This window comes from Emydura macquarii, unplaced genomic scaffold, assembly GCF_026122565.2.
Source record: "Emydura macquarii macquarii isolate MOO-44397 ecotype Brisbane River unplaced genomic scaffold, CSIRO-AGI_Emac_v2 contig_1790, whole genome shotgun sequence".
Lineage (NCBI taxonomy): Eukaryota > Metazoa > Chordata > Testudines > Chelidae > Emydura > Emydura macquarii.
The window spans coordinates 7,356,215-7,383,249 of record NW_027131927.1 but is presented as its reverse complement, the minus strand read 5'-3'; the positions used below and the strand labels follow the sequence as shown (position 1 = coordinate 7,383,249).

At 38.9% G+C, this 27,035-nt stretch overlaps 2 protein-coding genes across 4 annotated transcripts; one reads left to right on the top strand and one right to left on the bottom strand.

Moving 5' to 3' along the window:
* The first annotated feature begins 9 nt into the window (after positions 1–9).
* On the top strand, positions 10–4,957 carry MRPS18C (mitochondrial ribosomal protein S18C). 2 transcript variants are annotated; one of them, XM_067556832.1, is made up of 6 exons: positions 10–229; positions 924–982; positions 2,873–2,956; positions 4,289–4,346; positions 4,697–4,756; positions 4,836–4,957. In XM_067556832.1, exons 1-6 carry the CDS (start codon positions 136–138, stop codon positions 4,910–4,912), a joined length of 432 nt encoding a protein of 143 aa, XP_067412933.1. In that variant the 5' UTR covers positions 10–135; the 3' UTR covers positions 4,913–4,957. The 2 variants fall into 2 exon arrangements, with proteins under 2 accessions (XP_067412933.1, XP_067412932.1); XM_067556831.1 differs by lacking the exon at positions 10–229 and adding an exon at positions 370–662.
* ABRAXAS1 (abraxas 1, BRCA1 A complex subunit) lies at positions 4,241–26,802 on the bottom strand. 2 transcript variants are annotated; one of them, XM_067556830.1, is made up of 9 exons: positions 26,765–26,802; positions 24,105–24,191; positions 22,305–22,341; positions 19,691–19,757; positions 18,549–18,742; positions 13,214–13,333; positions 9,850–9,934; positions 6,934–7,045; positions 4,241–6,277 (listed from the first exon to the last, which is right to left on the bottom strand). In XM_067556830.1, the coding sequence occupies exons 2-9, from the start codon at positions 24,133–24,135 to the stop codon at positions 5,847–5,849; spliced, it is 1,077 nt and encodes a 358-aa protein (XP_067412931.1). In that variant the 5' UTR covers positions 24,136–24,191; positions 26,765–26,802; the 3' UTR covers positions 4,241–5,846. The 2 variants fall into 2 exon arrangements, with proteins under 2 accessions (XP_067412931.1, XP_067412930.1); XM_067556829.1 differs by lacking the exon at positions 26,765–26,802 and adding an exon at positions 26,241–26,641 and having other exon boundaries at positions 24,105–24,195.
* Between the last annotated feature and the right edge of the window lie 233 nt (positions 26,803–27,035).

Genomic DNA, 27,035 nt, shown 5'->3' with positions numbered 1-27,035 from the left:
GCGAGGACGACAAGTCGCGTTCCTGTCTGTATGAGGGGAGCATATTTCCCTGCTCACGCGCACGCTGGCGGAGGCTAGGACGCAGAAGTGAGACGTTCCAGAACGGGTGCCGTGAAGGGTCAGGCCGGGACAGAGATGGCAGTTGCCCTAGCGGTTTCATCTCGGGGCTGGGGGAGGCTCCAGCAGGCCCTGGCAGCTGGTAAAGGATCTAGTGCTTTGTGTGCGGCCGGCCCGGCCCGGCCTGGCCTGGCCTGGGGTCCGGGCTCAGCCCGCAGCTTGGGTGAGGACGGGAGCCCGGGCTCCGCAGGCCTCGCCTCGCCTCAGCGGAGAGGGTGAGGGCGTGATTCGTCCTCCCTCAGCGTGATGGGGCCGCAGAATACCGCGTTCTGGGCCCTCGCCGCCGCGGACTGGCGCGCCTGTGACGCCTCGGGGCCGGGGATCGTCCCCGCGCAGCAAGCGGGCGAGGATGGCCTGGCGGTCTGATCCCGCCGGGCAGAGCTGGGGGCACCACCAGCCCGTCACCTGCTCTGTCACCTGCCCTGGTCAGGTCTGGGGAGGGCGGATTCGTCTGCCGACTGATGGATGGAGAGGGTGGCGATTGCAGCCTCCCTACCGCCCACAGCCTGGTCTGCCTACTTCAGCCATGCTACGGGGATGCAGCTGTAAGTGTATTTTAAAATAGGGAGACGAACAGCAGGGAAAGACCCTGACAGTTCGGAGAAGGTTCCTTCCTCCCTCCCCACCCCGCGTTTGATCTCCTAATGGGGAAACTACATCGCAGTATTGAGTCGCTTCTTACATAGTCAACTTACTTCTCCCCATTGAAGAGGCACAACTTTCAGTTTGTGCAGGAAATTATTTTGTTTAGAGGCAGTATTTTTAAGAGTGATTTAACAGTAGCTTTTATTTTGTTCTTGCAACAGTGTTGTGGAGAAGGGGATGTAGTTCACAACATGAACAGGTATCCCACAATGTGGATCTGGTAAGAGGCTTTAATGTGACATGTTTTGTAGTTGACTAAGCTTACATTGCTGAGAAAAATAGTTCTTAAAGCATGAGCTGTACGTTTTGTGGCTGAGAGACTGGCTGCCTATATTTTGCTTTTACATGAAGTTTTATGCTGGTTTATCATTGTCTGGCATTTTTGAAGTACCTCTAATCTAAGGTTCTTGAAGTAGTTTACGGACAAATTGAGAATTATAATAACCCTCTGAAGTAGGTAAACTCTTTTACAGATCAGCATATTAAGACCTAGAGGGGCAAGTGTCGTGCAGCAAGGTAGTGACTAAGTCCCAGTCTACACTTACCTGGCGATTTGGCGGCAGTCGACAGGAGTTACGTAGGCTACACAGAGTGGCTTGCGTAACTCCTGTCAACTGCTGTGCTTCCCTTCTGCACGGCGTCTTCACTGCACTGCTACGTCACTTGTAGGGGGTGGTTTAACAGTGTCGACTTGTGGATCGATTGAGCGGGTCCTCACTGACTGCTCAATCGATCCAAAAAGGTCGATCTGACAGCAGTGACTTTGCCGCTGTCAGTGTAGACATACCCTAAGGCAGGCAAAATCCAGAAGTCTTCACTTTGTCTCTTATCCTAAACGCAAACTCTGTTAGTCTTAAAATAGGTAAATGTAATCTGTGTTGCCAAAATCCATATTCATTGACTAGAGAGAGCCTGTAAAGCACTTACTGGATGTCAGTATCTTTCTGGTTGACACTTCCTTTGCTTTTTAAAAAATGTATTTTAATTAGCAGCAAGCAACACAATGGGACAGTTCTGCGTACTACTGAAGTTGCACTGAATGACATCTAGTTTTAAAACTGTATTTTTCTCTCAGTGATAGCTTCACCAGTAGGTGTAGTTTTAATTTGTGGAATTTTGCCAGTGACAAGTGTATTTATGAAATCCAGACACATAGTGGGGAGTTTTTCAAAGGTATGAAGTTTTCCATGAGGGACTTCCATGAGAAGAATGCTGCTGCCATTTACTACTAATCCATCCATCTAAAAAACCCTAGAGAATTTTCCAGGAAAGCCCACTTAAGCTATAAGGACTGTCCCTCTCTGCTTATGGCTTCCACAGTCCGCTTAAGCCTTGGTCAGCATGGCAATTAAATAGCTTTAAAAACAAAATTTGTATTGATTAGTGATAGGTCTGAATCATTTAAAAAGTTTTCCTTTTTTTAAGGGGGTGGGGTACTTGAATATCATTTTGCAGCACTAGTTTTTGCTACTTGGCTTCCCTTTTTATGAGTTGAATAGGAATCTAGAGTAAGAGCATGGCTCTCAAGGTAAGGATTATACCTTTACTTAGGTGACAGGCAGAATTTAACCTTATCCCCTGCAGAGGACTATACTTGCCTTAATATAGTTACATTCATCACTACATTATGTAAATCCTAGAGCAGCCTCCTTCAGGCAGGGAAGGGAACCAGGGAACTTACTGCTTCCAACTGAGCTCCAGCAGTTGTCATGGTGCTGACAAACTAAAAGCCATTTCTTGTATAAAGTGGGGAGGAGAAGAGAAAACTGATATTTTCTATTTTTTAAATATCTGGGAGATGCGCAATACTAAGATGATGGGATCCATACATACAAGAAAAAAAGTGCCTTAGAGACGAGATCAATATCTCTACTTTTAACCTATGGCAGCCTGGGAAGCAAAGGGCTGGGTTTGCAATATGAAGCCATCTCTAATGGCATGGGCTATTACTAAGTCTTAAAATCAGTCTTCATTTCAATTTTACAGGATGTTTTTATTTGTGTTCCAATGAAACCAAGAAGTAGAATATTATCTGTTTTGTGTGTGGCCACTTTATTTTATGTCCCATTGTGGGGAATAAAAAAATCAGTTAAACTACTTTTTATTTCAGCCAATTCAAATGGAAAACCCCTATAAGGATCCTCCTAAAAGATGTGTCTTGTGTGGAATAAATGTAGACTACAAGAATGTACAGGTGAGTTTCTTTACAATATGAATTTGTGCAGCAACTGTCTCAGGCAATTGTTTGGTCAATTTTATTGGTGGGGAAGTTGCTATTTACACAGGAGGAACCAGGGAAAAATGTGACTAGAGAGGTTAAATCCTAGTTATGAAGTTGTGGAAGAGTATGAGGAATATGCTGATACTCCCATTTGGTTGTTCTCTTTGCACTAGCTGTAGGAAATGCTGCACCTATTGAGTTTCTGGGGATGGGGGGGCACAAGCCTGCCCACATCTAAAGGCCCTTCCCCTAGCGGAAAGAGAGAAACCACTTGACCCAGGACTCAAGTGAATGCAGGGCACTAGAAATGATAAAACAGGGACAGGAATGAGGGTTATAGGGGTCAAAATCAGGGATCCAGAAGGGGACACGGAGCAGAGAATTCCAGACATCACCCACCAGGAAATGCTACAACTGCAGAAGCAGAGGTAAATTGACAGTCAATTTATTTTCCTTGCTTTTAATTGCAGTGCTGGGGGAGTATTTGGGGCACAGGTATAGATTTTATGGGGATTAGCAAGAGTGATGCTATAGGACTCTCCACAAGGGGTAGGAGGCTAGGACAGTGATCAGTTGACCTATCCTTTGCTTTATGGGTGATTAGAAGAATTAAATCTTATGTACAGAATTGTTTGGGCCTCCCATCCTTACTGGAGGAGACACTCACATCAAGGTTTTGTGGGTGAGGCACGTCATTCAGAAGAGTGAAGAGCTTAATATACTAGCTTGTAGGAGAAGTTAGTATCCTTTGGCTGCTAATCCAATAAGTTTAAAAAAAAACCCAAAACCCTTATCTTTTTGAGGACAACTTCGATTTTGCAAAAAGGGCACAATAATTTTTTGGCTGTCTACTTGAGATACCTGGAGCTCTTACCTTCAGAAGTGCTGAGCACTCGTGACTGCAATTGAGATGATTAATGGGAGTTCTTTGAAAAGTCAGGCAATAAGATTCTCAAACTGCGCTTCCAAAACTAGCAGTTGCTTCTGGCTATAACGTGTGACTCGGTTCCTGATGTGTAAAATGGGGGTGGTAGGCCCTCACCTCCTAGAGTTGCTATCTAATTAATCCCAGATGAGCACCACAGAAAAGGTGATAGTATTTAGTACATTGATGTACATGGTTTTTAATTCTTGTTTAAAAGCCAAGTTATTCTTGTGATAAATTCTTTGAGGCAAATTATGGCATATGCCATAACATAGGGAGCATATGTTAGTGACAGAATACAACTTTTAAAATAAAAAAAATTGTGTTTAAAGTTATTGGTTTGTAAGAGTTATTTATAAAGCTTTTTGGTTCTTCATCAGCTTCTGTCCCAGTTTGTTTCTCCATATACTGGCCGCATTTATGGCAGACACATAACAGGTATGTAAGCTGTAGTCTATATCAATTTAACAAGTAATCTTTGTATCTTATTACAAGTGTTTACTTAATACTACTATTAAAATTTAGTATTCGATATTTAACCATCTTAGTGGCAATAATTGCTATCAACTGTGAAACCACTGAGTAACGTGACATAACTGGATAATTTTCATGATTAGGGAATTCAAACAATTTAATCATACACTTTCTACATACTAATAGTTTGTATAATCTGATTTACCCATTCCCTTAAGCCTTTTTAAAAAAAGGCCTGAGGGAATTCCTAATAATTGACTTACTCACGGAGTATTTGGACGTCTGAAATAAGATGCTAAAAACTGTCTTTACAGGCTTGTGTGGGAAGAAACAGAAAGAGATTGCAAAAGCCATTAAAAGAGCTCATATAATGGGTAAGCATAGCTGTAAACTAGTTTTTGTAGACAAAATTATTTTTTTATTTAAAAATTTACCTGAATTAATTTCTTGCAGGATTTATGCCAGTTATGTACAAGGATCCAACATTTCTTAATGACCCAGCAATTTGTGATATCAGGCATCCGGAGTAAGTTATGTAAATTGTGCATAAAACAATAAAGTTATTTTGTAATGTTTATGACATATGTTCTCATTACTACCAGAAACTTTACTTCTGTAACAAGATATTAACAATTTTAGGACTGATGCTCAAGTCACTTTTACTCTTAACCAAAACATTTGGCATTCCTCTGCTTAACTGCCAGAAAGAAGACATATTACATGCTATAACAAACAACAGAATTGAGCACTCATAATGAGAGGAGAAAGTTCTCCATTTTTGCAACTGTGAAAATTTAAAACCTGTAGGAAACTTTTCAAAACACTTGTGTGCTGTTTCCTGCATTACAATCTGGTCTTAAAATGCAGCAGGACCCTATGCCATACCTTTTTGAGTTTAAAGGAAGGGAAAACACGCACTTAAACTTGACCATAAAAGCCATTTGGAAGATATAAATGGGTTTGAATACAAGAGAGCAAGTGATTAGAGCAACACAGACAGAGCAACTTTTGCTGTTAACCTAACATTGCAGCAGACCCAGATGCAAAACTGCCCTGGCACTTTAAGTCAGCTGCAGCTGAGCAAAACCTAAATGTGGTATTCGCCTCCTTCAGCAATAAGGATATAGTATCACAAAGGCCAAGGTATAATACATCCCCACTCTGACAGTTGCAGCAGCTCTAAGTTTTCAGTGTCTACTCTACTACTATTCTTCCTACTGTGAACCCTGAGAGAAAGGGAATGCAGAGTGAGGGAGTGTAATCTGGACTGTGCTCTACATTTTCCAAATAAGATATCTGCATTTTAAAAAAACTTTTACATTTAAAAAATTTTACAAAACGATACTTAAATACATTAGTTTTTGCTCTACTGTCAATTGATGAAACGTAGTAAATGCATTGGCAGCATTTTTTTGGTGCAGCAGTAGTCACCCTGAGGAAAATCCTACACCTGACCTGAAAAGATTAGAAAGTTGGCGATTGTGGATATTCATTAATGTCCTTAAGTTTCTCCAAAGTTTCCTCATCTGTTTCAGCACTACTCATTGTAAGCTTTCTTTCTTGATCACTGTTGTCTTGGTCTCCTTTAAGTAATTTATGGTGAAGTTGCAATGGCCGTGATTTCTTGAATGGTTTTCGTCCAGCTGTGGTCACACTAGCTTTACGCTTGGTTATCTGCCTTGTTCCAGCTTCAGGAAAGTCACTGTCTTCTTGCATTAGAGTCAGTTTGTCCATTACATTTATTTTGTGATCAGTGTTACAGCAGTGTTTAGAAATCTGTCTGCCTTTTAAGGAAACAATGCAGGTCTGAAGTCCAGAATTTGGGAAAAACGTTTGTAAAGCTTGACAAAGGAAAACATTCTCCTTTGGTTCATCTGAATCACTTTTGTTCTCTCCTGAATAATACAAAAAATAAGAATTTCAACCTACCCTTTTCTAGTAATTCCTATCACTAGTGTTCAGTTGCCTTTTTGTTTTAAAGTTCTGGAGTGGCTTAATGTGCAGAATAGTCCATTTCTGTACGTTACCAGCATAAATCTTTCTAGTGAATTATGGTCACATACATAAATTAACTTACTATGACTGGCAAACTCTCTCCTTTCAAGAAAAGGTTTTAAGTTTCCCTTTTGACTTGTAGTTAGAAAGTGATGGTGGCTAAACACAAATATCCAGAATGTTTTCAGACTCCATTTTAAAAATAATCAATGGTTAACAAATTATTTTTGATACACCAAGAATAAAGATTAGTGCTAGTAATGAGTGAGTGGAGTTTCATATTTAGTTTAATAGCTAGTATCAAACTTTTAAACTGCAGCTGTAGAGATTACTCACTAATGTAGACTCTCAAATTAATTCCATACTGTGGGGTTTTAGACCAGACTGAATTTAGTGGGAATAAGCACAGCTGAAATCTCATTTTTACCTTAATGTCTTAAGGATTCATCCAAGGAAATGTCATTATTGAACAGTTATATTAAGTGTTGTTTACATGTCCAGTTTTACTAGATATCTTATAGTTCCATGGAGAGGCTTGATGATCTTTCTATATTACCTGAAGTTTGTGTCTGCTCCTTTTTTCTTTTTATTTCTTGTTTTAGTTGGTCCAGTTCTGCGAGGAGTTTCTCTACTAATCGTTCACTGCCCTCTACTTTAGAACATATCTTCTGCAAGAGAAGTCAATTCTACTGAATAATCAATTGTAGCCATTGTCATTCTTATATTGGATTTATTTATGTGTACATCTTATTTCAGTTAAAAGCATCCTTGAAAAACAAGTTAACACATTGTACAATACCTTTAAAAATAAAAAAAAAAAGTCCAATATAACAAAACATTGAGGGCACTGTGAACAGCAAGATGATTACTGAATCAGCAACTAACTGGAAAAACACTTAGAAAATCTTTAGTCCATTCTACCTATAATCTTAGAAGGTTTTCTACAATGTATTTTATGCTGTCTACTTTTAAGCTCAACAAATGGGACTTCATCTGTTTCTCTTGGGAGGCAAATCTATATTCTCCCATCACAGTTATTCTAAATACCACTTGACGTTTTCTCTGTTTTCCTTTGTTTAATTTCATGTTACTACTCCAAGTTCTATCACTTTTAACAACTGAATTCACTTGGCTTAAAAATACCTGATTGATTTGTGTCATTCTCAGGCCTTCAGGTAATACTTCTATTCAAATAACTTTGAATTACTACTTCAAGAAGGAGTGAGGTACTATATCGTATGTTTTACTGAAGTCTGTCAAAGTTATATCAATGGTGTTTCTTTCACTATTTTTCATCTTAATTTAAAAGGACAGCCAAATTTCTCTCTAATCCCTTATGCAGTGCTTATTGTTGTTTGTTTTGTGCTCAGCGCTTACGCCCTGGATGTGATTTTAGTAATGATAAAGCTGTCTTTACTCAGTATTTAAAATAAAGTTCTTCCTCCACCCGCTTCAATTCTGATGTCTAAAATCATGATACTATTTACAAATAATTTCCAACAGTTTAGTAAACTACCTTGTTCCCATCTGACTCTCAGTTGCATGCTAATTAGCAACTCTGGATGATTCACATTTAATTTCTCCTGTTTTTAAAAACAGTATTTATAATCATCTACTTCCCAATAGCTGTATTATCTACTTATTTTTCTCAAGACCAATATTCACAAAGCAATGTAATAACTCATTAATTTTAAAAACTGTGATTGCAGGTTCATTGCCAGCTAAGGAACCAATTTTCTTTCCTGATATTTGCAAAAATCATATTGGCCCAGTCCAAGACTTCCATGATTTTGTATTGGTATTACCACATATTCAGATGGAAGCTTTGACATGATTCCTCAGCTGATACTAAAATTTTGCTATTTCAGTTTCTTATACAATAATTATATTGAGGAACCACTTTTAGAAGACTTACTACACTAAGTTTAACTAAAGTTAGTTGTGCTATAAAAAACTTCATAATTTCTCTAACACAGCCAAAAACCAAGTCTTCCATGTGATACAGTAGGAGATACTAATAAAATTGGGTGAAAGGACTGATAATTAGTCTGAATTTTGTAGTCCTAGTGATCAGTGTTTGGGGACACACTCTTTTCTTGTAGGGAATGGAAAAGTGCTGTGCTTCTTTGGGGGACTTTGAAGCACTGTTCAGATGTCTCTGGTTTCCTTTAGGAATAGGGTCCTGAAAGATCTTTTTTAAGGAAGAAAGATCAAAAAGAGTGGCTTCCACCTCCTGAGCTGCTTCTAAACCTATCCTGAATTAGGAGAAAGCCTTGCTCTAAGCTTCTAGTGGGCAATGACTTGAAGTCATAAATATCTTGTCTATCACTCTTTTGCTCATCGGACAGGGTATAAACTGCAACACAGACACTGCAGCTGCCACTCAATAAGTTAACTCATCAGTTTACATCTAGTTCATATTTGAAAAGTTATTTTCACAACCACGGGCGTTAGAACTTTCTTTTTAAATGGAAACTATGTTGTACAGCAATCATAGTTTATGCTCCCACTCCCACACTACCCAGAAAGTTTCCTACATGGAATTTTCAACAATAAGAGCAGATCCACATGTTAATTTGTGACCTTTTCAAAGATGTCACCTTTGATCTCACTCCAAGCATTTCATTCACTGCTCAGTTTCCTCTGAGATGGTAACGCTTATGTAATCTGGCAGTTTAATGTTGCCACCAGTTTCATTGCTGTAATCCAGAATCCCTTTTGGAAAGTCAGGGGTGGAAGGCATAGATATTTAGGGGGTGGAGAAACTAAAAGACATGATTTGGAGCAGAGGGAACCCTTCTTTCAAATCCATCCAGTGAATGTCTGTTCCTTCCCCCCCCCCAAAAAAAAAAAAAAAAAAAGGTGTAGGCGAGATCTAAATTTCTAGCTGTGTGGGGAGGGGAGACCGCTATTGTCGACTGATACGGGAAACTCAGCCAGTGTGGCTCAGGCACAGCGTCCTACTAGGATTAACAGTACCTTGCCCCTTTTTAGAGGATGGGGAGGGAAGGGACTTGCCTTCTCTGATATTATCCTGGAATTTAGGTGGCTGTCTCATCTGCACCAGCCCTTCATCTTTTGTATGAGGTACATTTTTCAATCCCTACCCTGAGATCCCAGCAAATTACTCAAGTTCTTCACTGTTTTGGGTAGTTAACAGAAATGCTAGTTTTTATATGACTTTTATGGTGTCAGCTGTCCTGTACCCAGTCTTTCTTTCACCTCCTGCACAAGACACTTTTGATCTAATTCTCATGTATAGTAAGGCCACTTTATATCACAAGGGCAGTGCAAAGGGAACTTGAAGTGGCAGCACATTATTTACACTCACTTTAAGGCTTCTTTGTGCTGTTAGATCGGTGTTAGGCTGCCTTAGTGTAAATGAGAAGCAGGACTCCTTGACTTGTTTGGAGTACTACCTTGAACATCTATGATCTGACAACAGATGCCTTTCTGAAAGTTGATGACCTACCTTCAATTCCTCTTGCAAGGTGGCATACATTTCATTAATCTTATGAACCTCTTTTAGTGATCCATCTTCATAAAAAAATTCTGACCTTGAGACACAAAAAGAAGTCCAATGTAAAATTAAACTTAACTATGCATGTGTACCAAATGATGCTTAGACTTTAGCGGACAAAAGAAATCTGCTAACTTAGATGTCTACCTTAGCAGTAATTCCCTAAGCATAAGAGGTTTTCAGACAGGAGCAGTAATGGATCACGGCGTTTACTTTTGTGTTAGAATATAAACTGTAGGTCTCTGGACTCCAAGACTAAATGGCTGGCAGATAGCAAAAATACCAGCAGGTTTTGGGTAAAAAATAAGTAGGATAATTCAGTGGTTCAGCCTTCAAAGGGAGAATAATTACTATTTAACTCATTCCCAGTGTTTGTCCCTTGTCTTGCACTGAAAGCCCTTCAGGTAAGGGGTTCTGTCTCTATTGTAAAGTTCCATGTAAATATATAGTTGTTTGTATACTTTGCAGATATGCAGGTGTTTGTTTTTACTTACTATGTACTACCCCAGTAATAATTGGTGATTGTACTTGTTTCCTAAAACTTTTATTAAATAAGATGTCCTGTGATTTTTTTATCGTCCTCAGATCCAGAATCTGTGGTAAAAGGATTAGATAAGGCACATATGCAAGTCAATAACCTAAATATATCTCTGAACATTGATTTATAGCAAAGGTTCTCAGACTAAAGGAAGTACAGGCATCCAGTGCTTTTATACTTTTTTTTCCTGGCAGCGTAGGGCTTCTTCCTGAGCTATAGCAGATGCCGCTGGTGCCCCAACACAGGCAGCTGCAGTATGGAATTGTCATACATTTTGGGTTGAGTTTCATGGAATCATGCTCACACAAACGCAGGCAGAGAGGAGATGTCCCATGAGAGTTCAGAAAACATCCCTAAAATGGGATTTTAAAAATAAAATGAAATCTCATGACTTTGTGACATGTCTCAGAATTTTTCAAGTTGCAAAGTTGGAACCCCTGTTATTTCTTAACTGGTTGTGGGAAATACATGTAGGTATGAAGACAATATTCTATATTTGCCCATTTATTATTATTGGAATCAGGACTGTGGGACAGTGAGACAGACATAAGCAGTCTATATTTCTGAGGTAAGTGACTGATAAGAGGAAGCTGTGAAGATTCCTCCTGTTTGCTGCTGCTGCTTTCTGTGGAGGCAAAAGATGGGGCCCAGCCCAAGGAATGGCAGCACTCATTTTCACAAATACCAGTTGCAAATTTTTGCTCATCAGTAGAACCTGAGTTTACTGAGTTAACCCACCAAGCTCTTAAAGTCCTCATTCCTTTTTCATCAACCTCCCTATCTGAATCAGGCTTCTCAGCCCTCGCCACAATCAAAACAAAGTATCTCTCTCATCTTTCAGAGGAAGATGACTTACATCTCTGCCTTTCTACACTGCATCCCTGAGTTCCACTACTTTGTATAGCTAGGAAACAAGTTCATTCCTCCCACTGAGATGGTAGGACTGGTGGGTACTAACTAAATCGATCATTTAGTGTTATGATTTCCTAAATGTGCAATTTTAGCTGCTGCAATTTTGTTTGTATTCTTTAATGGAGCTGAGAGAACACAAAAGTTGCTATATGAAATAAAATTAAGTGTTTGACACTCATTTAAACTACATTGATCAAAGCCCTTCTACTTTATTACTCATACTTGCAAAGTATAGGATTTTTAGTTCTTTGTGTGTCTTAGTAAACTATGGGAAGACACAATTTTTTTCTTCTTAGTTTAGGGAGGCTCACTATGGCAGTTTGAGAACCCCTTATATATAGTAATTACGATGTAGTTTTATATTTTTAGAGGAGGCATATGAAATAAATGGCCATATTGTATAACTCGTGTTTTAATTTGGTAGCAGTGATTAGGAAATAGGAAAGAAAATATTTGCTTTTAAATCTTCCTCTCTGAAAGTAGAAATAATAAAACTGCTACTCTTAGGTAACGGTTACGGCTCAATGCTCCATAGCCAGGATTCAGAAATAGAACCTTTCCCCACCAAATACAGCTTTTGATACAAAATGATAACAATTGGTAGGCAGGATCCTAGGAAAGTTCCTCTGGCACATAACTGGTTGAACACACAATAATAGCTAGGAAACAGGCCTGTGCCAGGTACCAGAAGCAATGCCAAGTTGCTGCATGAAACATCACCAGCCAGTTGCAGAATCAAATATTAGAGATACCTATTTGAGACTATCCCTTTATAAGTACAGTTTGTAGTTTCTATGCTACAGAATAGTCCAGCAAGCAATTAGAACACGGGCTCATGACATATGGGTTGTTTCCCAGCTCTTCTACAGACTCTTGAGTGACTTTGGGCAAGTCATTTAATTTCTGTGCCTTTATTTCTCCAACTGTGACATGGGGATAGTCTCTAGCTACCTTTTCAGATGTATCAAAATGTTTAATTTGTTAGTATGTATAATCACTGTCAGATCCTCAGAAGGTGAAAGAGGGCAAAGTAATATAGTACTGTAAAGGAAATCTCTTATTTGGCCCCACATTTAGATTTTGAAAAAGCAAGATGTTACAAAACGAATAGAATTATTTCCAGGGATTTTTTTAAAAATTCCATTAGAAATATTTCAATTGATTAAAAAATAAACTTATAAGCAAATACACTGTTCTTAAAACAAAAATTCAGCAGCACCAAGAATATGAAAAACTGACTAAACAAAAAAGAACTCAAATTCATTGGCCAATCTACAGAAATATAAAGAACAAATAGTATTACCGAAAAGCAAATTGTATTTAATTACTAACAATACCTTAAATTATTGAAATGTAGGTAAAGAAATTTTGTACACATTCTTTTGAAGTTGACAGTGTCACTTCAAATTGATATGACAACTGAGCTTAGTCAAAAGCCCATGAAAAAGCAATGAATCACAAAACAAACCAATAGTTGTTAGTAATTGTTATACCTGACTAGCAAGTGAGGGTTGCATCACTTGCTGAAGAGATTTAATGGGTTAGAATTTTAGCTATAAAGCATTCTACATTTGAACACAAAGAAGCACAGACCCAAAATTGTGAGCTGGATGTAGAGATGGAGAGTTCAATTACCCTACAAATCTTTGGCTCACAATATTTAATACTAACCCTTTCAATTACGGTGGTTACCAGTTAGGCTGTATCGGATGAGATACTGTAGATAAAATACAAAAAAAATGTTCCCCATTCTTTATGATCTGAAAGTGTTAAACTGCTGGTTCCTTCCCAGTATGTCAGTTTTTGAAATCTATAATATATCTTTGGAGAAACAAGCTCAATATGAAAAAAGTGCATCATTCCTACCTGTGTTTTAGTACTGCTCTGCCAAAGCCAGCAGAAATGCAGGAACCAGACACAGTTCTGTAACCTTGCTGTTCTGCCATACCCAAGTTGGCAACTACCAAAGGAACTTTCTGAAAGAGACTTTAAAAAAAAACAAGAACATGAAAATTATCATTGTACATTTTAGAAGCTATAAATGCAGAATTTCATTTTTAACAACTCTCACAGAGGAACAAACTTCAGTACTAGGCAAATTGGTTGGACCTATAGTAAAGAACAGAATTATCAGACACAGAGATGAACACAATATGTTGGGGAAGAGTCAGCAAGACTTTATAAAGGGAAATCATGCCTCACCGATCTATTAGAATTCTTTGAGAGGGTCAGCAAACATGGACAAGAGTGATCCAGTGGATATAGTGTACTTGGACATTCAGAAAGCCTTTGACAAGGTTGCTCACCAAAGGCTCTTAAGCAAAGTAAGCAGTCAGGGGATAAGAGGGAAGGTCCTCTCATGGGTCAGTAACTGGTTAAAAGAGGAAACAAAGGGTAGGAATAAATGGTCAGTTTTCAGTGGAGAGAGGTAAATAGCGGTGTCTCCCAAAGATTTGTACTGAGACCAGTTCTGTTCAACATATTCATAAATGATCTGGAAAAATGGGGTAAACACTGAGGTGGCAAAGTTTGCAGATGATACAAAATTACTCAGGATAGTTAAGTCCGAAGCACATTGCAAAGAGTTACAAAGGGATCTCTCAAAACTGGGTGACTGAGCAACAAAATGGCAGACCAAATTCAAATGTTGATAAATGCAAAGTAATGCAGATTAGAAAACATAATTGCAACTATACATACATTATGGTGGCGTCTAAATTAGCTGTTACCACTCAAGAAAGATCTTGAAATCATTGTGGGTAATTCTCTGAAAACATCTCAATGTGCAGCAGGAGTCAAAAAAGCTAACAATGTTAGGAACCATTAGGAAAGTGATAGATAATAAGACAGAAAATATAATGTCACTATACAAATCCTTGGTATACCCACACTTTGAATACTACGTGCAGTTCTGGTCTCCCATCTCAAAAATGATATTAGTAGAATTGGGAAAAGTACAAAGAGCAACAAAAGTGATTAGAGGTATGGAACGGCTTCCATAGGAAGAGAAATTATAAAAACTGGGACTGTTCAGCTTAGAAAAGAGATGACTATGGGGCAATATGATAGAGGTCTATAATATCATGAATGGTGTGGAGAAAGTGTATAATCAATTTTTATTTACCCCTTCACATAACATGTCAACTAGGGGTCACACTGAAATGAATAGGTTTAGTACTAACAGAAGGAAGTATTTCACTCAACACACAGTCAACCTGTGGAACTCGTTGCCAGGGAAAGCTGTATAGGCCAAATGTATAACGGGGTTAAAAATAATTAGATAAGTTCATGAAAGATAGGTCCACCAAGATGGACAGAGACACAATCCTATGCTCTGGGTGTCCTTAAAGCTCCAACTGCTACAAGCTGGGACTGGACAACAGCTGGATAAATAGGCCTGTTCTGTTCATTTCCTCTGAAGCATCTGCCACCAGTGACTGCTGGAAAATAGGATACTGTATGATATCATTGGTCTGACCCATTATGGCCATTCTTATCTAACTTAGCATATCATGTAGCGAGCCTAATTTTGTTCATCCATAAATGAAGCAAGCCCATAAGATCAGAGACTGCTGTATCGGTGTTTTCCCCTCTGGAGACAAACCAGCAGCTACAAGTCGACTTGATAAGGTATTCACTTTCAGTCTTCTCTAAAGCCCACTAAAATCAATGGAAAGATAGCCCCAGATGCTAAAATTATGTACCCTGTAATTGGTGAACACAGCCCTACCCATATAAAAATAAGTTTATTATGAACTATTACTCAATACTAGAAATGACATTGGTTTCTGTATTTTGGCTCTGATCCTGCAAGTTGTTCTGCATAGGCAAACCTGTGCGGAAAAAAAGCCTTACCAAAGCGGGGCTCTACATGGCTGAAGGCATACATAACTTACAGGATAAGGGTCTTTGTCATTACATCTGAAATTTAACATATGGGCCAGAAGTCCAGTTAAGTTCACATTTCCTCAAGTTTTCCTATGTTCAAGTTTACATTACTATTTTAAAGTATTTTTGAGTCTGTAAAATACCAAAAGGAGAACTTGTATGTTTTCTTACCTAAGTTACTATTTTCTTACTTGAGTCTGGTTATTGAATTTACTTTACTTATTTGTATTATTTAAGTTTGACTTATGTTTTAGACAATGGAAATAGGATCAACATTTCAGTTAGTTTTGAGGCAGTTTTACTTTTAGGTTCTGATGTGTTAATGCTGCAGTGTTTGTTTACATCTAAACATTCCACTTCATTGTATAGATACGCCACACTATATTCAACTGAAATGTTAAAAAATCATGAAGACATTTGTATTAGAGGGGTAATGTAAGATTAGATTTGGTCCAAAAGTTAGGTTTTGTAAAACCAGGCTTCCACATTTAGTCACAGGCAAGAGCACAGACAAAATCTAAGGCAATTGGAAGACTGGTGTTTTTATTTAAATTCCAAGGGAGACACTGTTTTTAAACACAGGACCATTCCCCCTACAGCATTTGCAACTCAAACTTTTAGCACTCTGCCAGCTTATGATACCTTGCAAGTGAAACAGATTAGAAATTGATTAATCTACTTTCACTGTCCAAACTAAAATGCAAAATCATATTGCATAAACAGCAAAAATTGAAGTATTTGTTTCTTTCAGGTATAATATTTTAAGGTGTCATTTGCAATACAGGTAAAAAAAGCTGTCATTCTGAACTGAGACTCTCCCTTTATAATTTTAGGTTTTGTATAACTTAAGTTTAAGGACGAAGATACCTGGCAATGTCTTTTAAGGTTCATTTATACCTTTTTTAATTGGATTTTGGTTAACACAGCATGACATCAGTGGGTTTGCAATGTAATGAATAAGAGAACTCTAAGCAGAAGCAAAAGAGACTTAAAATTGAATGATTGGTTGACATCTGGTTCTGAGCTCTAGCAGAGAAAGGGAGCAAAGGGATCAAATGTAAACTGTTTACAGTGTGAGCATGGTTTGTTTCTTATTCATTTTGGGGTAAATAACTGTCATTCTCCTTAGGACCCGTATACTTCAGCAGTGGTGTTCAAATGGTTGATCTACTGTCAACTGGTTGGATTATGCTTCTTTTACCTTAACCTCTGACATCATCCAGCTACTGCAGTGAAGGTTTGGTCAACACAAATGACAATAGTAAAGCTTTGTCGGTTAAAGTATACCCACAAAGGGGGAAAAAATTGCGTCTCCCTCTTTTCCCTTCTTATGATGCAGAAAGGTGGCCTAAAAAGGTTTTATTAAAAAAAAACATTTTTTACATTAGAAAATAAGTTGCCTACTCTGTTTTTTCCTGAAACACCGCTAGGATTCTGACATCACAGGTATCAAGGAAAGCAAACCTGATTGAAAGGAGAAGCGATTCTTTGATTCAGTTTTAAACATTATGAATATGTGTCTTAAATCTCAAAATATAGAAGACAAGACCTGATGTTCCTAATATTTTTAAAGATTTAAAAAAAAAATCAGCCTCTTTATAGATTATAAAACACACAAAAAAGTCCCGAAACAATTTCTGCCCTGTGCAAGTTACCTTTAAAAAGGGGAGACAGGCCAATTTATAACTCAAATAGATAAACAAAACCAACAAAAACTGGCTTGAAAAAATTAAGTTAATTTACTAATGAAATAGTTTTGTGAACTAATGTCTGAAGCCAGCTTTCTGAATTTAATTAAACTGCTATTTATGTTGTTGATGAATGAAACCATATGACCAATTTAGAGATTTTTTTTATTGCTGCTGTATCAAATTGCAACATTTATTAAAAATGCCAAGAAATAAGATGTAAAAATGTAATGAAAGATAACAGGAAAATTCAACATATTATGTACTAGGAAAAATTTGATAGGCATTGACGTGATAGCTTGAACAAGCTAGATACAAAACACCCAGATTAGAGCTGGGTGAGAAACAGAATATCCATCCTGCAGGAAACTTAGTGTTTGAGATTTTCATCTGAATCAGAACAAATCATTGGCATTTCCTGTGGACGGGATTATCCCAATATGGGAACACACCAGTGCCACTGCTGTCTGCCTTTCTTGTCCACCTGCTCTGCTGCTGGTGGAAGGAACCCCCCAGGCTGATGACAGGAAGGCAGCCCAAGGATCCAGGCAGCCCAGCCTGAGATTCCTGGCTCTGAAGTTCTCCTCCAGTTGGCCTGTTGAGGATCTGGAAGCTCCAGCTCCAAGGCAGCTCACTTGGTGAGCTAATGTGGAGTGGGGAAACCCTGGAAGCCTAGAAGCTAGGGATGCAGATGAGCTTGGGAATCAGGGCTCCCACTCACAGCCTCCCAGGCAAGCTGCCAAGGAGCTGATGCTTCTGAGGAGCCAGGAGCCTGAGAACCAGGGCTCCTAGGCTCTGAGCTGCCAAGGAGTCAGGAGGACAAACTGACAGAAACAGGTAGACTGCCAAGTAAAGTTCTGTCCCATTGGAAACCTGCCTGGTTTCCATCAGAATTTTCTCAAAATATACACGTTCCCATAGAACAACGAATTTGCATTTTCCAATGGAAAAATGTTCTGTCAGAAAACTTATGACCAACTCTAACAAATGTTTTTGCTGCTGTTACCTGAGTTCCCAGATTCCCTAAAAAGAATTGCCAATAATCTAAATAGCTTGGTGTGACTATTTGATACAAATTAAGAGTGATGAAATCAATACAGGAACTGGCATACATTGTACTTTTCCTATGCCAGCAGAACTTTTCAGAGATTAAGAACAGTCATTGACAAAGATTTCTCTACATCTGCTATAAAGCTCCTCAAAAAACAAAAACTACATGATGCTAAAACAAAGACTTACGAGATCACTTAATTAAATCTTGGGCTGGAGATTGTGCTTGGAAAACTTGGAGCTGAGAAAAACAAAGGGTTGTGGGGAGAGTATTCAAATGAAAGAAACTAGAGAGAAAAATGTACAGAAAGATGTCTATCCAAATTAGAGAGGGAAGGCTCTACCAATATAAAAAATCATTTCTAAATCTGTTATGTTACCTTTGTCTAGTTTACTTGAAGATTTTTTTTCATAAAATCAACAGGTTTCCTAAGTGAATCAGTCAATGTTGGCATTAAAAATAGTAATTTTTTTAAGAAGTACTAGAAAAATGAATAGCATAAGGAAAGTCAGAGCATCTCATACATCCCTGTGTCCTACTAGAATTAGAGAACAAGCAACAGAGAGGTACTTACCCCTCTTGTGGTCTATGCAAAGCATGTTCCAATCTGTAAGTGGAACAGCTTTCTGTAGTTACACTGGAAGTTAATAACAGAAAGACAAGACCCTGATTTGATAAGTATGACTGTAAATTGCTGTGAAGAAGTCTTTCTCGGAATGTCATTGTCTGGTCTGTATTACGTCTGAATTTGTACCAGCCTATCACATTCTGGGTAGGAAAAAAAAAAAAAGATTAATCTTCAGTGTTATCATTCCCTAGAATTACACAACCATATGACACACACGCACAACCGTATGTGTGAAAAAGTCAGAAGAGGAGTCAGCACTGAACTGAATTGGAATTCTTTAAGATTATAGATCCTGATTCAGCAAACACATAAATACAGGCTTAACTTTAAACATAAGTAGTACTATCCATGTTCAGCAAGCATTTAAACACAAGTAGTTCCATTAGAACTCATGCTTATATTCTTTACTGAATGGAGACCTTACTAAGAACATATACCCCTCCCATGAGGAGAATTTAAATCAATCTATCAAAACTGGTTTGCTTTCAAAGCTTATGGCCAAAGCATTAAGCCTGCTCTAAACTTGGCCCTGTACCAGTACACCTATCCCCTATCAGACCTGCAGTATCATCCTGTTTAAATATTCTGTTCTGAAGAAAGGGTGTTCAATGAAAACTAAATTATTTGCATTTCAAGTCAGTTAAGAGGATGCCAATCTGATTCAGTGAATGAAAGGGCAAACTCTTCCAATGCATCAACCAAAATTCCAATCAACTGAAACTCAACTGTCTGTGTTTCAAGTGAACTGTTTGAACTGAAAAACAATTCTCTGATCCAATGCAGAAGAGACCTCATTGCAACATTTAAATAGTTCACTTGGGAGATGAGAAAAAAAAATTCCAACAGAAGCTCAGAAGAGGGAATAAATATTTCCCAACCCTAAAAAAAAGTACTGTTTTGTGAGGAACAAATTTCAGTACAATTTGGACTTTTGTCATGGGCTGAAAAGACAAGAGGGAGTAAGTACCTGAAGTGAAATTATGGAATGAGACAGGTAACTAAATATGAATCAACTCAGCAATTACACAGGATCAGCATAATGCCCTGAATCAACCCCAGAGTATCGATTATTTCTGAAAATAAAATACCTTTTTGCAACCTGATAATATTTTCTTCAGTGCAGGCTCATTCAGTTCACCTGCAGAGTTATAAAAGCTAGAAGAAATAATTAGAAGGATCAGAGAACAAAAGGTTACTGTACCATAGTAAATACTTTTTAAAATAATCTAGCAGCTACCTCATTTCAGTCTGATCAGACGAAGTTTATTAAAACAAAGTCTAGTGGGAAACATCTTCCCAGTACATCCTGATTTTCTTGTTTACACTTAACAATATTCAAAAAAATTAGGCCTGTTTTAAAGTGATAGTATGAAATAATGGCACCCATTATTCACACTCCAAATACAGATGTAAGCCCTGATTTAGCAAAGCATTTAAGCACAGTGTTACTGAAAACACCTCATATTCATATCCCACGCACTAGTGTAACAATTTTTGTGCATATATGCCTTGTGAGGTATCATATAAAAACTAACAACACAATGATCATCAATATTCTTGTGTAATGTTTATACAAGATGCGTATTAACAGTTATAAACATAAAATGAAATTATTACTATAATGTGTTTACCAGACAAATCTGCGGAGTGGGTAAACTGGTTTCTCAAAGACAAAGGACAAGCTGATGCCTCTAGCCAGGTTGAAAGTTGATTGGCAACTATCTGTCAAGTGGCAACGAAGAGGGGCAGGAACAGATTGGTCTGCATTTTAGCTAACAACAGCATGGAACCTTTTTCACCATGAGACTCCAAGTCTCCATCCTTACAGCTGGAATGAACTTTATCTAGGGGTAACCTAAGGAAAATGCATTTCAAAGGGTGACTGGACTATATAAGTGAGTGGCAAAACACACCAAGGGTTCTCTCCCTATCTCGGTCTCTCTCTCTCGCTCTCACCTAAGACGACAAAGGAACCAGCACTTTGACTTGCGGGAATTCCTGTCCTGAGAATTCGGTCAGCAATGTTGCTGAGAACATGTGCTAAGGATTTTACCTTGAACCACAGCTAGCTGGTTAAGTTTTAGCTACTAGAAAGTATTTTATCTTTATTTCTTGTGACCATTTCTGACTTTAATGCCTTATACTTGTACTTACTTAAAATCTCTCTCTTAGTAGTTAAATAAACTTGTTTTATTTTTTAATCAAAACTAATTCAGTGTTGTGTTTAAACTGAACTGTTTTGGTAACTCCAGTTAAAGTAACAGACTGTTGCATACTGACGACCCTTACAAGGACAATGGACCTCTAATATCTGAACTGTCCAGGAGAGGGCTGGACAGTGAAGAAAACATGTTTGGGGGAAAATCTGGGACTGGGAGTCTGTTAAGGTCACCATGCAAGTAGTAACCAAGGCTGGTGGAAGCCAGAGTGTGACTAGAGTGTTGCTGACAGGCTGCTGGAGTCAGAGCTGCTAGACCAGGGCTGTAGCTATACACAGACACTGAGGGTGTAGGCTGCATGCCATTAGGTTGTTTGCAAGCAGTCCAGGTTGGGAGCTACAACAGTAAAGCATTGTGAAGCACTCAGGATTACAAGGCAGGCAGTGACACAACCTCTCACTGGTCTGGATTGCACCCTGGAATGTGACACACGGGTTTAAATATTTTAATGGAAAGAGGATGGATTTTTTAGTTGCTTTGCTGAATCATGGAGACAGAAAGTCAGTAATGGTGTGGTGTAGCTTAAAGATTTTAGGAATATGAGTTTGGCCTGCTGTATTGAATGATGTGGGGGTTGTCTACATTTTTCTACAGCATCCATTGTGGTATATGAATACCTGAAATAATCCTAAATGAATGCCAATAAAACCTTTATACTACATTAGGGTGTATTCTGTATGGGCAACATCATTTTTATTATAAAACATTTTAAGTGTCTGAGGCTGAGTAAAATTTTTTTACTGGGACTATTTTTTGTATCCCTGTGCCTGTAAACCTTGCTATTGTGAGTCCAACTGTTCATGCTATGGAGTAAGAAGAAAAATGACTTTTTAAAACTTCTAAAAAGGACCTAAAATAGATTATATATACACATCACATTTAATACCAGTTATCTAAGAATCTTCTACAACTAGAAGCAAGTGAAGTGTATCTCATTGATAAATTGACATTCTCCCATTTCCAATGGTATAAAGCTTCAATGTTTTTACTTCTATCACTGATATGTCTTAAGATATCTGACCTTAAAACTATTATTAGGGCATGATCAAATATTGGCCACCCAGGACCTCAAAACTGTGTAATTGTGGGGGGAAATTCCACACCTATGGGAAGAGGCTGATTTTTTTTTTAAATGTAGCTATTTTTAATGTTAGAGTAAGTCTCAGGAAGATTATGCATACTGTGCACAATGCAAACCATGGTTCTGCAATTCATCAGAGGGATAACACTAACGCATATGGTATACAGTATATGTATTTTTACATGCACACAAATATATGCAACACAGTATACATTTAATAAAAAGTACTTAAAACTAATACAGCATTGTATCAAATGGATACACAGACATTTCTTATCTGACATTTGGAGGAGCTGATGTTATTCACCACTAGCGACGTTATTTCCTCACCCATAGGATGTGAGCTTAACCGTTGTAGAAAACAATCATTTAATTTTGCACATGTTTAGTTATGATACTAACCTGAAAAGCTGATAGCATGGAATATGTTTTTGTATATCTGAAAGAAAAACAACATATTACTCTGGCTCCATGTACTCAGCATACTCATTTGTCTGCAAACTAAATTCAGAGTCAGACCCTCCTGAGAAGTAAAAATCTTACCAAGGGACCTTTAAAACTTAAAACAAACAAACAAAAACAAAAATCTAAACTTCAATATCTACCTACATTGGGTCAGGAAATAAGACTTAGTCTTTTAAAATAATCCTATAGTTTTTCAAAACTAAAGGGAAACTATCTACATGTTTAGGTGTGTTTTACAATAGACTTATTTTTTCCCCTGTGCAGTGCCAAGCAAGAATAGTGGAAGGTTTTTCCCATTTTTTCTCTTCATTTTTTGAGAACAAGAGTAAAGATAAAAAATACACTTAATCAAACTGTCCTGTATTTTTCAGTTAAGGCCCAGATCAGGGCATAAGAATATGTACCTAATATCAATTCATTTTAATGTTTTTTCTAGTTTTGCACTTAGCATCAGAATTATTCTTACAGTTAAACTTATATGCAAAAATGTAGTTGTTTCATAAATGAAAAGTTATTATTTATATTACTATAGTGCTGACAATAATCTAGATGTTTTCCAACTATACAATTCAGTCCAATGCTTCTGTCCTGATTTTCAAAATCCTGCATAGAATTGGTTGTGGCTATGGAAGATAGAGAGAGAGTCTCTCTCTGACCTACAACCTCACACAACAGCTGTGTTCCAGTGAAGCACTAAAGAGGTTGACCACTGGGCTTGGCTCATTACTATAGGAAGCGGAACCTTCACAGAAGATGGATCAAGAATATGGGATTCACTACTTGAAGAAATAAAGATGACGAACCTCAAACATTCGGAGTTAAATGCAAACCTTCTTCTTTGCCCAAATTTTCCCAGAGGGGAATATTAAGTCTTACAATAAGATTACATTCTTATACATTCTATACAATAAGATTATATTCAAGTGATATATTTTACAGTCAGCTTCTAATATGTTAATTTTTTCTTCTCAAAGGTTGATATAAAATATAAGATGACTTCCCAGCACTTAATACCTCTACAGAAATTTGTTTTTAAATAAACTCCATGGTGGAAATATCTGAAGCCTGTTTGATAATAAAACCTGAAGAAGAGCTCTGTGTAAGCTCGAAAGTTTGTCTTGCTCACCAACAGAAGTTATTTCAATAAAAGATATTACCTCACCCACCTTATCTCTCTAATAATAAAACAGTATTTGACATTTAAGCACTTTTCAACTTCAAGGCACTTAAATATTAATGAATTAATCCTCAGAGCACTTTCTGAGAAAAGCAAATAGCATACATATTTTACAGATGGAAAAAAAGGCCAGAAGTCAACCTGGTGTAAATGAGCTGAACTTCATGGAATTCAAAGTCATGCCAGATTTCACCAGGACTGAATTTGATCCAAAAGGGATTAAGTGACTCACTCAAAGCAACAGAAGGAGTCAGAAGCAGAATCTGTTTTTAATGTGACTGTCTAGAACAGAAGAGATATTCAAGAAAATATAAGCTCGTACTTTTGTTTCGATATGTCTAGAACTATTAGATAAAATATTTCGTTTACATTAATATTTTTGTAAGAATTTCAGGAAGTTAAAGAACATATGAAATATCAGCGTACACAATTATAAATACAACATTTAAATATAGTATTGTGATAAGATTCAATAAGATCTTTGTTGCCAGTCTGAGGTCCAGATTTAATAAGGTACTTAAGCATATACACCGTCCCACTGAGATCAAGAGTAGACTCACCAATAGTATAAACAACTTCAACATCATCCATTTGAGAGTCAGTAATGCTGTTCTTGGCTTCACCTTTCACTTCCCCAAGGAGGAAACCTTCCTTTGTAGGGGGAGCAAACAGAGGAAAAACACATTACAAATAATGCTTTTATTGACAATATTTTTTTAAAAAATCTACACTTCATCATCTGGAAAACAAGCTGTGGGAGAGAAAGCAGTTCTACATTTACAAAAATAATTTACCATAACAAGCATCTTTGTTAGCTCTCTCTTGCACTTCTAGCACTGTCCTTTATCTTGTGTAGTCAGCAATCATTTCTCCATATGATTTACTGCCACAAGCAGTAGTGCAGTCAAGGCACCACAGAAAAGACCACAAGCAATGAGGGAAAATGGCTCTCTCAAAATGCTTATGTTACTTCCCCTTAAGTTCAACAAAAGCATATAGAAATGAGAGATAGCAGGAATAAAAGATAAAATAGCTACAGAGGAAACATTTCACAAGAATAAAAAGCTATAAAGATATGGGGAGGTTGGCTTTTTGTTTTTAAATACACAAATATAAGGGAAGAAAAAAATTGGAGGATCTATGTGTTCTTGCTTGCTTGCTTTTTATTTCTGTTATGCTTCCTTTTTTTTAAAGTTCAATGGGATGTAGTCTTAGCTGTAATGATTACCTGTCAGACTTGGACCTAAAAGTTTGGCCAGCTCTTAACAACTATTCCATAACATGCTATGCAGAAGTAGAAAATGCTGCTTTTTCACCATACACACAATGTAGCAGAGTTACAATTCTGAAAGACATCAACTTCCTGACTTTACTGTACTTAAATTCTAAACAATAATGCAATAAAGGAGGTTTTAATACATAAGATTCTTTGTTTCTAAAAAATGTTAAAAACTAGATCAAATGTATATTGCCAGGATAAAGATATGTGTGGATCTTGATACCTATGATTGTAGTTTAAAATATAGGGAAAGTAATAAAATACACCCATTCTGCAAGCAATTTTCCAGTAGCTATAACCTCATTTCCAAACCAATGCCCTGATCCTGAAACTAGAGCTGCGTGGCCAGATCCCTGCATCTGTGCAGAGCCTCACTGAGGTCAGTGGAGCTCCGTAAGGGAGAATGATCCTGCAAGCTCCTTCATGCTGGCAGATCCCAAGACCAAACTTTTTTTAAGTGAGGCAAAATACATTTATCTTCACTTAGCACCAAGATAATTAAAACTCTGATATTAAAAAAAAAAATCAAGACAATGTAAATTTATCCAAACACTACAATAAGTGCACAGAAAATTTTCTAAGACCTGGGGGAAAAGCATTTCACATGTTTTTTCCCCAGAGATAAAATACATTTCAGCACAAATGTGTAATTTTTCTGGGGAATGTTGCACTTCTGGAAATAACTTAAACCCTGATCTGCAATCTCATCCATGTAAATCAGATCTTCAAGGCTCTGCATGAGCACAAGAGTCTACCGACATTGATCAATTTACAGGATTGGGGCCTACCTCTCCTGTCATAATAACCACATCACCGCTACTACCACCTACATTAGCAGGGGCTGCTTTCAAATTGTGGTGACATCTGAAGGGAGGGAGATTAAAAAAAAAAAAAAAAAAAAGACTGATGCTGTAAATACCTCATTGAAACACAGAGCAAAACCCTCCCTTTACAAAGCCAAGTGACTTAAATCAGTTCCCAAAGGATCCCTGCCCCAGCAGGGGGAGGCAGTAGGTCTGGTCCTACTTCACACACAGTCATTTCATTTACATTCATGGGGGGAAGGGAGGAGGGCTGTGAAACAGTAACCAGCAAGACAGGAGATGGAGTTAGACAAACAGCAGCAGGGACGCGGAGAATGAAGTGAAAGGGAAAGCAGGGGAAGTCACTGACACCCAGGAGAGAGCGGCTCCCCCTGCCCGGGGAGGGGGTGGTGATGTAAAAACCTGCTTCGTGACCTCAAACGATCCCCCCACCCCATCATAAGCAGACACCCCATCCCACCCAGCCCCCCTCCGAGATAGATACCCCACCCCATCCCCCGAGACAGACACCCCCATGCCGCCCCTCCGCCCCAGGCGCGCCCCACTCCCATGTGCCATTGTCCCCGCTAGGCGGGGGCGGGCTGGCGGCTCACAGTGTCCGAGTCGGTGTTGAGGTGCTGGAAGGCGAGGGCCCCGAAGACGAAGCCGGAGAGCAGGGCCGAGGTGCTCTCTCCCTCCATCCCCACGCGCCGGGCGGGACGGCGGCTGCTGCTTGGGCCTGAGGGGCCGCCGCGCGCAGGCCAGGCCAGGCCAGGCCGGAGCAACAATAGCAGCGAGACTGGGCCGCGCCCGCCGCGTGAGACCTCTAGTGCCCAGAGGGGAAACGGCAGCCGCCCGCCACAGCGCCGGGCAGGGGCAGGGCCGAAGGAAACGGCCGGGCCGGGCCTGGTCTGATTCGACTCGTCCCCCAGGCAGCCGGGGGCACTCCCCAACACCCCCACACCGAGCCCTCTGCCGGGGACACCCCCGCACTTCCAAACACCGCCGCCCCCAGTCCTCTGCTGGGGGCACACCCACACAGAGCCAGCCCTGGGGCACACCCACACAGCCCTCTGGGGGCATGCACACACGCGCGCGTACGCACACACGGCTGGGCCTGGGGGGAACACACACACACACTGTGAGGGAGTGCTGAAGTGTATGACACCATTCAGCTACTCGGGGGACGCTGCGGGTGACGTGCCCGATGGAAGCTGACCGCCTCAGACACATCCGGCGGCATAGCACAGGGGTGTATTGTGCACAGTGAACACATCTCCGATGTCTCTCTCTGGAAGGAAGCCCTGTAGCCAGCCCATGCCTGGTATAGGAGCCTGGCCTGCAATCTCCCAGCTACAATGTATACGTGAAACAGACCTAGCTCTCCTGGGAAAAGGAGAAACACACCC